This window comes from Macrobrachium rosenbergii, unplaced genomic scaffold, assembly GCF_040412425.1.
Source record: "Macrobrachium rosenbergii isolate ZJJX-2024 unplaced genomic scaffold, ASM4041242v1 13875, whole genome shotgun sequence".
NCBI lineage: Eukaryota > Metazoa > Arthropoda > Malacostraca > Decapoda > Palaemonidae > Macrobrachium > Macrobrachium rosenbergii.
Window position 1 is genome coordinate 4,992,565 of NW_027100719.1, and position 16,232 is coordinate 5,008,796.

The 16,232-nt window shown below is 36.7% G+C and overlaps 2 protein-coding genes across 2 annotated transcripts in view; both read right to left on the reverse strand.

Moving 5' to 3' along the window:
- The window catches only part of LOC136837895 (DE-cadherin-like), a 385,893-nt gene that overhangs the window by 240,665 nt on the left and 128,996 nt on the right, over positions 1-16,232 (reverse strand).
- The window catches only part of LOC136837897 (DE-cadherin-like), a 62,730-nt gene continuing 46,514 nt past the window's right edge, over positions 17-16,232 (reverse strand). Inside the window, exons 12-21 of the mRNA XM_067102779.1 lie at positions 13,984-14,145; positions 13,240-13,364; positions 10,682-10,843; positions 7,216-7,338; positions 6,790-6,939; positions 3,354-3,523; positions 2,542-2,734; positions 1,615-1,809; positions 856-1,007; positions 17-191 (exon numbers count right to left, since the gene is read on the reverse strand). Coding sequence (XP_066958880.1) covers positions 17-191; positions 856-1,007; positions 1,615-1,809; positions 2,542-2,734; positions 3,354-3,523; positions 6,790-6,939; positions 7,216-7,338; positions 10,682-10,843; positions 13,240-13,364; positions 13,984-14,145 — 1,607 coding nt within the window. The remainder of the gene's footprint in view (positions 192-855; positions 1,008-1,614; positions 1,810-2,541; positions 2,735-3,353; positions 3,524-6,789; positions 6,940-7,215; positions 7,339-10,681; positions 10,844-13,239; positions 13,365-13,983; positions 14,146-16,232) is intronic.

Sequence of the window (16,232 nt, forward strand, 5' to 3'; positions counted from 1 at the left end):
ACCTGCAGCCTATTTCTCATGAAGAGCCCATCAGCCTCTCGGCAGTGTAATAAGGCGACCCATGGCAGTTGTACCGGATTTGAACACCTTCGACGTCTTGCATGTTGAAGACGTCGACGTTTTTCGGAGGAATTTCGTGAATCCTGGCGATCTCTTCCTTCAGGCGCTCACAACGTCTCCCCACCTGATGCCTGTTTGAGACGGGGAGTTCTGGGATCCTTTTGGTTCAAATGCAGTTAGGTAAATGTTTATAAATTATAAGTTCCACGTACGTACATTAAATTAATAAGAATGAGACTTATTCAATTCAGACAGATCTCAAGATACGCTCAGAAAAATGAAACGCTTTCTGTACCTCATAAAATCCTTAATGAGAGATCAAATTTATTATAATTTAGATCTTTCACGCATATACATTAAATTGATAATACGACTTATTCAGTTCAGGCAGCTCAACCGCTACGATCAGAAAAAATAGTTTGTGTACCTCATACATTTCCTAATGAGAGGATCAAGTTTATTATAATCTAGAGATGCCTTTCACCATAGCAGAGCATTTCAAGTAAGAAATAATTACTTACATTACAAATAACAATCTGTATTTACTCATTATTACAATAATACTATTGCATTGCCAACTTTGCAATAAGATTTCAAAGGCATTTCATTGGCAAATAATTTGTGCAAAACCATTACTCTATAGATTATTAGGGTCATATATGAATTATGTCTTCATAAGTAAATATACATTCTATCAATGATGTGTAGCTTTATGATGTTTACTTAAAAAATTAATCTTTATTTCATATTAGGTAAATATTACGCGACGTGAAAATCGTCACAAAAACAGCCAACAGATGTTTCACCTTATTTGTCCTGAGCATTTGTTGAGACTTGACATCGGCAAGTGTGAGTGACCCCGAGTTCATAACGGAGCTAAAATTGAGGTCAACTACACTGATGCTGACTTCGCCTATAGCTGCCTCCACACGTAACATGTCGTACACCTGTTCACGGTAAATTAGGAGGATGTCAGAGTAAATTTCTAAAGGTAATATGTGATGAGAATATTATGTCCGCATACACAAGCTTTAGGGGGACGTGAAGGCCCGCTGCAGGAGAGAAGGTTTTGTTAATTTTTTTAGATAATTTAATAAGCATTTTAACATGTCCATATACACGAGCTTTAGGGCGACAGGAAGGCCAGTTGCAGTAGAGAAGGATTTGTAAATTCCTTAAAATAATTTGATAAGAATATTAACATGTTCACACGCACACACGCTTTTAGGCGACATTATGGTTTGTTGAGCATTGTAGAAGGGAAGGTTTTGATGATACGTATAATATGGTCCAGACTTGGGAAGAGAATAAGAAAATAAGAGAGAATATCTGGGAAAGTTTTAAGGTTTGCAGGAGAGAGAGTTTTGAGGATAAAATTTGCTAAGGTCCAGCATTAAATAAAGGGAATGAGAGAGAATAAGAGAGAATATCTGGGAAAGTTTTAAGGTTTGCAGGAGAGAAAGTTTTGACGATACGTGTAATATAGTCCAGACTTGGGGAAGAGAGAATAAGAGAGGATAAGAGAGAATACCTTGAAAGGTTTAACGGGCTTACCTTCACCCTGAGAAAGTGCAATCCGGCAGGTGTTCCCTTAAACATCGTGATGTTGCCGCTCTTCCTGTCCACTTTGAAGTAGTTAGCAACATTGGACGAGGTCGTTTCATCCACCTCGAATATCTTGTCATCCAGATCGAAGTCATCCAGATCCGTCATGTAAACAGCTCCGATGACCGTCGATGGGAATTGACCCTAGAATGACGAGGACGAACAGTTTTACACAAACTTCTTATTATTTTGGAAGAGACGTGTTGGAGTCAGAAAATTGTCTTCCATTATCCAGTAATCAATCTTCCTTGTGTCCATTTAGCCTCGCAACCATAATTATCATTATCATTCAGAAGATGAACCCTATTCATATGGAATAAACCCATATGGGTCACTGACTTGAAATTCCAGCATCCAAAGAATATTAGGAAGAAATAAGAGAAGGTAAATGGAAGTACAGAAAGAAATCTCACTTATTACAAAGAAAAAATAAATTAATAAATTAATAAATAGATAAAGATGTATTAAAATGAAAGGAGAATAGCACTGGGGTAGTAGTGCACTGCATCTTTGCCTGAACTATTACACGACATCCTCAGGGAGACTGTTCCATAGTCAACGGTGTGAGGAATAAAGGACTCTGGAACTGAGAAGTTCGACAGTGAGGCACATTTACTGGATATTGATGCTGCTGTCCAGCGAATCTGGTTGCCCTCGGCAGATAAAGCGGATCAGGGATCAATTGAGAATGTGAAAGATCTCTGTTAGAATATATCTTATGGAAAGTTGACAAACAAGAGACCACCCGCCGTTGCTCCAAGTCATAACTGCTAATATTAGGAAACAGAAACCTAACATCACGAACCACTCTGTCTAAAAGAGACAAGTCTCTAGCAGAAGCAGACATAATAAATACAACACAAAAGTTAACTGTACCTGGTAATTGTAGACCTCAATCTCGCTCCTCCCGTCGGACATTGGAGAATCGTTCTCGTCGCCGACCTCTAGGGTGAGGAGACGGATGCCCCTCCGCCCCGTCCGATCTTGGGTCACGAAGGGAAGGGAGTACACCTTCTGTTCCTCTCGGTCCAACGACGCCACGGGAATCAGGCGGTACGTGGACCTCCCTCTGGAAATGGGAAAGGTAAACAGAGACACTTGTTATATACACATCAGCATTATAGATTCACTTCATTCTATCTCTGTATTTCGAGTAAACCTCGTCGTTTTCAAAACATCCCAATGAATATGTGATCATTTAGAGCAGCCTGCTCAAACAAAGCTTATGTCCAGAGAGCAAGGAACTTCAGGTAAACAACGTTTGTGTGTGTTTGTCAGAGAGAGAGAGAGAGAGAGAGAGAGAGAGAGAGAGAGAGAGAGAGAATCGAGGTGATTAGAAGCCTTTTCTTTTATTCCCCTCTCTTTTTAGACCAGTGCTAGGGTCACGGATCACAAGAAGAGTTAATGATTATTGTTATTATAATTATGACTTCTGGAGTAAAACAATTATACTAACTTCAACTGAAATGTAACAAAATCACTAACTTTGTTGAAATAACAACAGGAATAAATCCATAACTACTTTATGAAACCCATAGGTTTCATATCACATCATTTCGTTTTTCATTAATTCATAAAACTTAGAAGTTTCATATAAAGACTTCGTTCCATCTTTAACGAACTGTTGAAACGTCGACCCAACTCTTCGCTATGAAATATTTATCATCAGAGACGAATGCCACACTTACCCACCAATCTGGAGACTGAACTTCTCCAGCCAAGAAGCTGGAGTCCCTGGGTCAAACTCCATGGTGCAAGGACAGCCATGGTCACCGCCATCAACATCGTCAAGCTTTATGACTATGGATTCGACATCTTCAGGGTACAAGTTTTCCATGATTTTGGCGTAACCGTTCTCCTGCAGTGGAAGAAAACAAGTAAATTTGTTAAGGGGGTCAAATGCAATCTGTAAAATCTAGTTCACAGAGTTTTCTAACGCTGTCGTTGAGGAGAATTTCTGTTTCATTTTACTCAATTATTATTATTATTATTATTATTATTATTATTATTATTATTATTATTATTATTATTATTATTATTATTATTATTATTATTCAGAAGATGAACGCATTCATATGGAACAAGCCCACCACAGGGGCCACTGACTAGAAATTCAAGCTTCCAAAGATTATGGTGTTCATTCGAAAGAAGTAACAGAAGCTAAAGGAAAATAGGAGATCCGTTATTAGAAAACAGATAAATTAACAAGCAAATAAATAGATAAATAAAAATGTAAGTAAATTATTAAAATACAAGAAGCGGCAAGTTTTCTGTAAAAGGACTTGGAAACAGTTTTTGCTTTGGTAGTTATACAGGAATAATATTTTCAAAGCTTCTAGCTATTTATTTGCCATACATTCGTGCACTTATCTATAGGAAAAATAATTCATTTGTCAAATTTATTTAAAACTTATTGATCGACCTTTGTCATTTCTGAAGTTATAAAGTTATATTATTGGGCGTGATTACAATGAATGAGATTCAAAGAAGTACACACTCCAATGAAAGCATAAAATATGACTACATATTTCTACATAACACAAGGCTGTTGTTTTGTTCATCCTTTGATCGGCAAATCGAAAGTGAAGCTTTGTTTCCTGAAGGTTCGAAAACATTAGCTGTTCCAGGTGCTTAAGCAAATTCTGTTTACCTGGATATCAAGCCTTGGCCCATTAGTTTTAATACCTCTTCCACAACCTTTAGCCAGTATTTCCTTGGTCTTCTCCACTTCTTCCTCTTCTTCTTCCTCCTCCTCTTCCTCAGCTCTCAATTTTTGCCACCCTGTTTACCTCCATTCTCTATACGTGATCTAACCAACTCGTAACATTTATTCATTTTTCACCTAAGACAACATTTTTATCACATCTTTGTCGTATACACATTCCTCAGCCTTTCACTGATTCTCGATCCAGATATAGGCTACTAGAAAATCAATCATCGCAACAACTACAATTTTCTGAGTCATATCCGCCATTCAGATACAAATATCTCTTATTAAAGGTCAACGATCTTATAACATAATCATCGCGGCATTTGTAAGCGCAACATCTGGACATTGCCGCCCAAGGCAGTTTCAATGCCTTGAAACAGTAAGGAAGATAAGCACCTCCAGATGTTTTAATTAGAGAAGAAGAACTGAAAACTGAAGTGGGTGCAGAAAGGACGCCGCAAACACCCTTCAGTAATGCCTTCAGTGCAACACCTGGAGTCACTGACGGCACTACAACCCTGTGGTTGATGTTACATGAGGAATGTCTGCTGGAAGATGTTTTAGTTGGAAAAGGAACGAAAAGGTGTGAAGAAAAGTGAGTTCGGTGAGAAGGGAGTAAGAATATTATACAAATCTAACCACATGAAAGGCAAAGCTGACATGAACACTTCTATGACGTTCACGATGAAAGAAGAATTTTATGTCAGGAAAATCACAGATCCACCAGGGGAACTTGTCGGTAGAGCTGTTTAGGAACAGGTGCAAAAGCAAAGGGTTAGTTAGCGTAACAACGAGATTATAAATACGAAGCTGCAGGATGAAAGCGTTGATCATACATCAGTATACAAGATGAATACAGCAGTTAATGTCAAACTTTGGAAAAAAAAATAATCTAAGTCTGATGATAATTTTATTACAAATACTTCAGGGGAAAAAAGTTGGTCTTCAGGGATGTAATCCGGAGAGAAAGGGTAATGAGCAAACTGAACTTTGAATAACTGACACAAATGAAAAGATATTGTTTGAGAAGAGTTCAATACAGTCCAGTGCTGATTAAATAAGGATATCAAAGAGGTACTGTATATGGAGGGAGGGTAGTAGACAGGCAAAAATGAATGTAACAGAATAGCTGGAGGGATTAGTTTTAATTCATGAATACTTATGCAAGTGATAAGAGGCTATAATTAAAATTTTGGAGAAAAATATAGACACCGTAGACTGAAGTAATACAATGGCTTACGAAAGTTCGTAAAAAATGTAAGGAAGACAGAAAGGTTACAAAAACAGATATGAGTAAAAGCTACTCCTCGAGATATTGTTTAAGATGTAGAGGTGGTTTCAGGAATAATAGGGGATATTATATTAATTAGTGTACTTGGGAAGACGTTGCTAGGGATCTGATTGAGAACGTGAGATAAGATAGAAGGACTGACAGGGGAGAAGCATGGCAGGTTCAAGAAGGGAGAGCGTGTGTGGAAGAATCTCTTTTTGCGAAATAATTATTTGAAGTTTGAGATCGAACGGTTCTAACCATATACGTACTACAGTGACCTAGAAAAAGCAAATGATAACTAATAAGAATTTATTTGTGATATTGCTGAGGATGTAGTTTTGTATGATGAAAGTAAAGATAATGTTACATTATGCAAACGATAGAAGGAGTTATTTGGTGTAGACCCTCGTCCTAGGAAAGAGTATGATATGTCTCTATGGATGGAGTGACGTGGAAAATTAGAGGAAGCACAGGATATGGATACAACGCTATGGGACAGAAAAAGTAGTCTTGTACGACCTACAGAATGGTTGATGCTTGCAAAGAATACGGTATTATTATTATTATTATTATTATTATTATTATTATTATTATTATTATTATTATTATTATTATTATTCGGAGGAGGGGCCCTATTCATATGGAATAAGCCCATAGAGGCCACTGACTTGAAATTCAAGGTTCCAAAGAATATGGCGACTGGCAAGAGAAACAGCAGGACTCAGTGCAAGAGGATGAAAGTGCATGTAGGTGGAGAAAGATGAAAGTGAATGTGATCAAGAGTATGGTTATTGAGGTGAATGGAAACCAGGAAGATGGAGCAACAAACGTTATGTGGATGGCGAAAGAAACAGAGCTATTGAGTCTCATCTGTATGTGAGAGTAAACTGTATGTGATAGTAAATGTTACGAATGGTGGTGTGATTAAGGTAGTGCATCCCGGAATAGTAAACCGTGGACATTTTACAAAGAATTTTCCACGTTTGAAGGAAGTGTGTTTGTGTGCGTGCTTAAATTGGGAGAGAGTAGTATTATACGTGTGATATGAGATGCTTGTGAATGAGGTTTATGTGTATCTCAAAGGAACAGATAAATTCATCTCAGTTTCGAGAAAGGAAAAGTGATTCTGTACAGCACTCACCGGCAGATGTATGTGCGGGTGGTTGTCATTGAGATCTTGTATGACCAGATGAACGGTGGCGGGGTCAGCATCATGACCTCTTCCTCCTTCGTCGTTGGCTCTCGGATACAAGGTCATTATGCCCTTCTTAGCAGACTCGCGATCCAAGCACTGAAGGCATAAAAATTCACGGTTTTATAGGCAGCTCTCGCTCATTGTAAAATGGAGGAAGAAGGAGGAGACCTCTTTCCTCTTTTGCCTTTAGCTCTTTTGTGGCTGAAAGTTCGGAAAGGGAAAACCGCATTAAAATCACAAAAACAATTCGTGCTCACATCTGTTCCCTCAAAATAATGGCATCAAACTGACATCTTCTCTACGACAAATATTCAAACTCCCCACAGCAGACAGGAAGTGTTTGAAAACATAACCATAAACTTGGGTACTCACTCCTTTCAGCGACAAGTCTCCAGTCTTGCTGTCTATGGTGAAGTTGTGGAGCTCGATTGGAGACAGGTAATACAGCATGTTTTGGTCGACACTGTTGGGTAAGTCCGGGTCTAACGCGGATACCTGAGAAAAAGACATTAACAAAATTTTGTTGATCAAGTATCGATAGCCATGAAAAAACTCTCACAAGATACAAGCCTCCTGTCATTCAGCCTTGTGTTTCTTACAATAAGCGCAGATCATCATCATCTGTTACCTCTAGGTTGCTCCACACTACAGTAAAACGTACACAAAAATATGACTCACCGCACACACATCACAAACAGGTTGAATACAAGTCAACTTACTAGTAGTTGTAACCAACGGTTGTACAGCATTTGCCAGAGATTCGTTCTCCATTTACGGTCGTTGACCTCTCTTCAACTCGTTTGTGATATGTAAGAGATAGGCTGTTGAGGTGTGCTTATGACACGCTTGACTGTGGTGTGGACTCACTCTTAAATAACACCTACTGTAGAGTTGAACCCCACCCTCCATTAACGAATATGCCACACCGCGAACAGGATTGTTATTTGTATTATTCTAATTGATCTCTCGATACTTATTGGTCATAAAAGAAAATTGCCCCTGGAGAAATAGGAATATAATTGTAAGAACATCTGTTAATGTCAGACGACACTTCAGAAAGGATTTGTTCTCTGTTACTGTTCGCGATCAAAAATAAATCAGAGCCTTTAAAAATCATTTGAATACTAACAACAAGAATGAGATTCTCTGTTAACCTTTGATTAATACCAGAAAGTAAGGCAGACCTCTTGACGGCATTAGCTGAACAGGAAAATCAAAATAACACACATAAATGAACACCTACGACTTAATCAGAATTTAGATCTCTATATGAGTGGCAAATGTCAAATATAATTCTCCAATACCTTATATGGGTAGCTGTATGTGCTCGGCAACCCTATCTTTATCTTTCAGCATTTAGGCTAATTATTCTACTTTATTTATACCAAGGCTTCTAAGACATTCTACACAAAAAGATGTTACTAGGAAGACGACAGAATATGTAGCAAAACACAAGAGGTCAGAAGGTAGTCTAGCAAAACATTAGGTAGCTCTAAGAAATTCAGATGGAAATCAAAACCAATTCGGAAATTATGAGGAAAGGCTGAATTACAAGACTATAAGGAAAATGAAGCAAGATGAAAGCACAGAAACTATGAAGAAAGGCTGAATTACAAGACTATAAGAAAAACGAAGCTAGAGAAAGAAAGGAAATTATGAAGAAAGGATGAATTACAAGACTGTAAGGAAAATGAAACAAGATGAGACCATGGAAATTATGAAGAAAGGCTGAATTACAAGAGTATAAGGAAAATGAAAAGAGATGAAAGCACAGAAACTATGAAGAAAGGGTGAAGTAAAAGTCTATAAGGAAAACGAAGCTAGATGACAACACAAAAAGTGTGAAGAAAGGCTGAAGTAAAAGTCTGTAAGGAAAACGAAGGTAGATGAAAGCACGGAAATTATTAAGAAAGGCTGAAGTACAACACTATAAGAAAAGCGAATCTAGATGAAAGCACAAAACATTTCAAGAAAGGCGAAAATAAAAGTATGTAAGGAAAACGAAGCTAAATGAAAGCAGAGAAATTATGAAGAAAGGCTGAACTACAAGACTATAAGGAAAACAAAGCCAATTGAAAGCACAGAAATTAGTGAGAAAGGCTGAAGTCAAGACTATAAGGAAAACGAAGCTAAATAAAAGCATGGAAATTATGAAGAAAGGCTAAAGTAAAAGTCTATAAGGAAAACGAAGCTAAATGAAAGCACAGAAATTATTAAGAAAGGCTGAAGTAAAAGACTATAAGGAAAACGAAGCAAAATGGAGGCACATAAACTATTGAGAAAGGCTGAAGTAAAAGACTATAAGGAAAACGAAGCAAGATGGAAGCACGGAAATTATTAAGAAAGGCTGACATACAAGACTATAAGAGAACGAAGCTAAATGAAAGCACAGAAATTATGAAGAAAAGCTGAAGTAAAAGGCTATAAGGAAAATGAAGCTAGACAAAAGCAAAAAAGTCTGAAGAAAGGCTGAAGTACAAGACTGCAAGGAAAACTAAGCTACACGGATGTAAAGAAACTACTGAGAAAGACTGGAGTACAAGACTATAAGGAAAACGAAGCTAAATGAAAGCACGGAAATTATTCAGAAAGGCTGAAATACAAGACTATAAGGAAAACGAAATTAGATCAAAGCATTGAAATTATAGTGAAAGGGATAAAGTAAAAGTTTATAAGGTAAACGGAGCTAAATGAAAGCACGGAAATTACTGGGAAAGGCTGAAGTACAAGACTACAAGGAAAACAAAGCCAAATGAAAGCACAGAAATTATTGAGAAAGGCTGAAGTACAAGACTATACGGAAAACGAAGCTAAATAAAAGCATGGAAATTATGAAGAAAGGCTAAAGTACGTCTATAAGGAAAACAAAGCTAAATGAAAGCACAGAAATTATTAAGAAAGGCTGAAGTACAAGACTAAAAGTAAAAAGAAGCTACATATATGCAAGGAAATTATTAAGAAAGGCTGAAGTACAAGACAACTAGGAAAACGAAGCTAAACGAAAGCACGGAAATTATAGTGAAAAGCTGAAGTACAAGACTATAAGGTAAACGAAACTAGGTGAAAGCATGGAAATGCTGTAGAAAGGCTAAAGTAAAACTCTATATGGATAACTAAGCTAAATGAAAGCACGGAAATTATTAATAAAGGCTGAAGTACAAGACTATAAGGAAAACGAAGGTAAACGAAAGCACGGAAATTATTGAGAAAGGCTTAAGTACAAGACTGTAAGGAAAATGTACTGGACGAAAGCATGGAAATTGTGAAGAAAGGCTGAAGGACAAGACAATAAAGAAAACGAAGTTAGAGAAAGTACAGAAAATATGAAGAAAGGCTGAAATACTAGACTGTAAGGACAATGAAGCTAGATTAAAACACAGAAATTATTAAGAAAGGCTGAAGTACAAGACTATAAGGAAAACGAAGCAAAATGAAAGCAAATGAATTATTGAGGAAGGCTAAAGTAAAAGTCTGTAAGGAAAACGAAGGTAGATGAAAGCACTGAAATTATTGAGAAAGGCTGAAGTACAAGACTATAAGGAAAACGAAGTAAGATGAAAAAGTCTGATGTAGAAGAGTATAAGGAATACAAAACTAGATGAAAACACAAAAATTATGAAGAAAGGATGAAGTACAAGATTATAAGACAAATGAAGGTAGATGAAAGGAAGGAAAGCATGAAGTACAAGACTATACGGGAAAAGAAGGTAGAGAAAGCACAACACTATGAAGAAAGGTTGAAGTACAAGGCCAAAGGAAGGTATGAGGAAAGGTTGAAATACAAGACTATAAGGAAACGGAGACGAGAGGAAACTCGACTTGCTGAAAACGGCCTGACCTTCCCGAAGGTGACGTTGCAATCGGTGTTTTCTGTGACGCTGAAGGTGTAGTTGCTCTTCTCGAACACAGGCTGGAGGTCGTTGACATTCGTGACGGCGATGATGACGTCAGTTTCAGCCGGAGGGTTGGCTCCGTCGTACACCCGAATTCTCAGAGTGAACTGGAAACAAAACCCAAAGAAGAAAAGGGACAAGTTTACAAATACATTAATTTTGGAGTGACAAGGTTTGTAACATTCAGGAAATCAAATGTCGCTGAATAAGTGAATTCAGAGATGAAATCTGATGCAAATCTCGTTCAACTTGAAACTTCACGAAGAGAAACGATAGCGGAAGACATCAAAGGCAAAACGTGACTATTTACAAAGGCTAAACCATCAGTTGATAAAGAGGCTTCCCAATAAAGACGTCCCTGTGAAAAATAACTGTAGTTGGGATCACATGTTCATAATGAACTCGCTTTCATTAGATGGAAAGAAGTGAGTGAACCAGTGTTCGTGGAAAACTTCAAGTTAACAACTAATGATCTATACAATGAACGATTAACCTTTGATCCATTAATCAGAACGCTCTTGCTGGTAAGGGTCAAGTTTTATTGGCTGAACCATACTCTCTGCTCTGGTATTATGTCGATGCAAGTTGTTAGCTTTAATTTGTTCATTTATTACTTTGCTAATTCATCTGTTTTTTACTAATAACTGATCTTCTTTTTCTGTATTTCCCATTACATTCTGTTACTTCTTTTGAATGAACACTGTAATATTCTTTGGAAGCTTGAATTTCAAGTCAATGGCCCCTGTGGGCTGGATCCATATGAATAGGATTCTTCGTCTTCTGAATAATAATAATAATAATAATAATAATAATAATAATAATAATAATAATAATAATAATAATAATAATAATAATAATATGATGATGATGATGATGATGATGATGATGATTAAAAGATAGCTAAAACTGAGAATGGACAGCTGATATGGCTAGGTCATCTAACGAGAAAAGATGAAAATAGAATTGTGAAGTGGAGGTGGGATTGGACACTTGATGGATGGAGATCAAGAGGTAGACCAGGTAAACGCTGGAGTGATTAAGTACAGAAGATCCTGACAAAGAATAACTTGCCAAAATTGAACAGTCAAGAAGAGAGGGAGTTTTTGAAAACAGAGGAGAGTTGAGGAGACGACAGATCCCACTGACTGACAGTCTGAAAAGGCTTACTGGGAGCCGAAGAAGTAAGTAAGTATGGTATTCATTTAACATTTACCACGAAAAATAAATATATACACAATTCTAATTAGTTCTTATAAAATAAACAAATACGTGCATAATCAAACGAGAGTTTTACATAGAAGATGGAATAAAGTTCAAACAGAACTCCAAATTCACTAAGCTTACTGCTTAACTCTAGTAAAAAATCGTTGACCTTACAATTTCTAACGCTTAATGATGCATAGACGATGCAGGTGGTAATCAGTAATATTCTCATGATATCGAAACAATTGCGAACGAAATGTCAAAACACTTCCTTATTACAATTATGATATGAATACAGTACATTTTATTAAATATGAAGATAATAATGATATTTTACATCAAATACATCAAATATAAAAGTATTGTCACGAAACGTGAAAATACTGAAAACCGAGTTTCAGGATGATGCTGTTTATACTAAAGATTTTCTAACAATGTCCAGTGATGATATTGACAAAGAATGGAAACAAAAGCACTGATTACAAATCAAAACAGCATTTTAAATATCATCTTATATTAAGTACATAGAAATCATTGTGATTCAGGAAGACTTTATAATGAAATCTGGGCTGCCAAGACAAGGACTGGGGCACTTCCGGCCACTCAGCGCTTAAGACAATGAAAAGAGGCAGTTGGAGTGGTTGGACAGCAAGATATAAGAGATCCAGAAAAGAAAGGCGATGATGTACAGTGTTTTACGGGTAGAACTAGGAGAAACCCCCCACCATTGCACTAAAAAATAATAGAATTTTTTTATTATTATTATTATTATTATTATTATTATTATTATTATTATTATTATTATTATTATCATTATTATTATTATTATTATTATTATTATTATTATTATTATTATTATTATTATTATTCAGAAGATAAACTCAACTCATAAGGAGCAAGCCTACAGGGGCCATTGAAATTCAAGCTTCCAAAGAAAACGGTATTCATTCGAAAGAAGTCTCAGAAGGCAATGGAAAATACAGAAAGAAGAGATCAGTTGTTAGAGAAATAGATAAATTAGCAAATTAGTAAATAAATAAATAAATAAAATGTACGTAAATTATTAACGCAAGACTGAAAAGGAAGAGGGAATGGAAGTAAAGTAAAAGGCTTCAAATTGGGTATAGCTATGGGCTGAGGGGACGCTGCAAACATCTTCAAGTTAATGCTCACAGTGCACCACATTAGGTGCACCGTCGGTACTACCCCGCTACGGGGGATGATACGGGAAGAACGCGAAGGTAGGAAGGCAGGAAAAGAAGAAAAATAAGAGAATAACATGGTAACTATGGCTACCTACATTTCGGTCGTACACGGGATGGTCATAGTCCAAGACTTTGTTGACAAGGATCTCGCCCGTTACTTCGTCGATTCGGAACTTCTGCTCCCCGTTGCCTTCCACGATCTGGTACTCGAAAAGGTTTACTAGAGAGGGGGGAAAGGGCAGGTGAATTAGGACCTTCCAAATTGAGAGTAGTAGGGAAGATTTAATTAGAAGCCATTTTTTTCTGAGTACTGTCGCTCGTTGCCCTGAAGATATTGTTTCCTGTGATGATATTTCAGAGAATGAAAGGAATATTTGAATGTGCCTCTCAAATAAGCCTTTAAAACTGCAGCAGTTATATTTGCAGGACAGTCTCTGTGCATTATTGTTAGGTTACCGTTTTCATATTTATAAAAGATGATGGCTTTAGGTGTCTCTATAAAGAAGAAAAATATATTAAGGTTAAATAGAGTTCTACGTGTCTCGGGACAATTAAAGGTTCTAAAATATCGGGAATCTCGAAATCTCGTCCCTTGTGCTCGTCCTAACAGACCTTTCGCTCTACGATCACGTTAATGAAGCCTCCAGCTCTTGTGTAAAAACCTCAGAAAAGGAATATTCACATCAAATACAGTATCCTAATGAGGCCTCCATCCGTTGCGTAAGACTGACTCAGAAAACGAACATTCATAACAAAAATAATATCCTTAATGTGGCTTCCGGCTGTTGTGTAAAACGGACTCAGACAATAAATATCCGTAACAAAAACAACATCCTCACCGACATCAGAGTCCTCGACGGCCAACTTGACTCCCGTAGACTTTCCAACCTCTCGATTCTCCGGCAGTTCCACCTCGTAGATGCCGTTCAGGTGATCGAAGACGGGAGGAACGTCGTTCAGATCTTGCACCGTGATCCAGTAGATCGTCATTCGTTCGTGACCTGTAGAAAAAAAAAAAAATTCGCTCGTGACCTGCAAAAAATAAAAAAATCGCTCGTGACCTGCAAAAAAAAAAAAGCAATTCGCTCGTCACCTGCAAAAACCAATTCGCTCATGACCTGCAAAAAAAAAAAAAAAATCGCTAATGAACTGCAAAAAAACCAATGCTATCATGACCTGCCCAAAAAAATCAATTCGTTCGTGACCTGCAAAAAAAAATCGCTCATGACCTGCACAGAAAATTTGATCATGACCTGCAAAAAAATTTTGCTCGTGACCTGCAAAAAAAAATTGCTCATGACCTGCAAAAAAAACAATTCATTTGTGACCTGCAAAAAAATTTTGCTCATGACCTGAAAAAACATCGCTCATGACCTGCAAAAAAAAAAAAATTTGCTCTTGACCTGCAAAAAAAACCAATTCACCCATGACCTAAAAAATAGGGAAGACAAGGCGATGGCTGCACGAACTGCTTTGGCAAGGAGAGAGGGTTATCATCATGGGTCCCCGTGCGAGGGTGTGACAGGAAAGGTCATTTCGTTACCATTCTCCTTCGACTCTGAGCTTAACAAAAGGGTGTTGGGTAATGGTGGAATTTATAAGCTATTTGTAGGTTTGTATGAGCTGAATACGAAGTATCTCGGGAATGTAACAAACGGCTTTGTGGAATAAAAGGGAACCCAGTGACATCTGCAACATTTTAACAAAAATAGAGATTTTGAAACATACTCCGAGTAGCATTAGTCTTGAAATGGACAAAACAAATCCACAGTTATGAATGGGTACAATAATTTAAAAATAAATCTACAGAACAGCTTTCGGGAAAGATCTCTGTAGAATTTTATTCTTAAATACATTTGTACCCATACATAGCAGTGGAGCTATTTTTCCAATAGAGACTTTACTCATGGAAGAGAAAATAGAGGTTTAGTCTATGAAAGAGATGAAAAGGCATTTTAATCTGCGAAACATAGGAGAAATTATCCGTGTGCTAACCTGTTTTGTAATGTGCCTGAGAAAGAAAGGCTTTTATGGCCGCATAAGTAAAGAGAAGTCTGTTTGACAGGCTGTCTAGAACGTGGTTTGACAGTACAGACGTGATCACCTGTATTTGTGAGATTTTTCTAAAACAGGGTGCCTTTTATTGATAAAGATAAGATTTTTTTGCATAAAATAAGTGAAAATTCATCATCAGTTGTGTGAATGTTTTACCTATCAATTGAAGTATACGAAACTTTCTTACAGTGGTATCGTGTAACTTTGTACTTTCATTGAGCCAAAACAGATCGATCGATTTAAGTAAAAATACAAATAAAAATACAATGATAATTTTTAGTTTTCTGTAATAGAAAACTATTGAGCCTGCTTTGTCTATCCATCCACACTTTTTTCTGTCCGCACTTTTTTTATCAGCCCTCAGATCTTAATAGGTACTGAGGCTAGATGGCTGCAAATTGGTATGTTGACCATCCACCATCCAATCATTAAACATACCAAATTGCAGCCCACTAGCCTCAGTAGTTTTTTTATTTTATTTAAGGTTAAAGTTAGCCATAATTGTGCTTCTGGCAACGATATACGATAGGCCACCACAGGGTCGTGGCTAAAGTTTCATGAACCGCATTTTTTACTTGTTACATTTCAATTTACAAACAGATATAGAAATCAAGTGTCCCAGTATCTGTGCATTTATAATTTAATTTCCTGCTGAATTTCAGAAATGTTATCCTATAATAGAAAAGAAAAAGATGAATAACTTCTAATTGCAGTATTTTGAGGTCATCGTTTTTGTGGTCAGCGAATTTCATAACTGATAACAGTAACCGTCATAAGGCATAATAATGAACCATCGGAATCACATTTTAACAATTGTGTAATGAATAAATTAGATTATATTCCTCGAATCGTCCGGGAGTTAATTATATATATATATATATATATATATATATATATATATATATATATATATATATATATATATATATATATATTATGATTAGCAAGAACTCGCTAGCAAATTGCCTCCCCCTCTTTTGTTGTTGTTGTTTGTTCTGTTGTTTTCATTTACTGCAAGCTGCTCGATCGATAG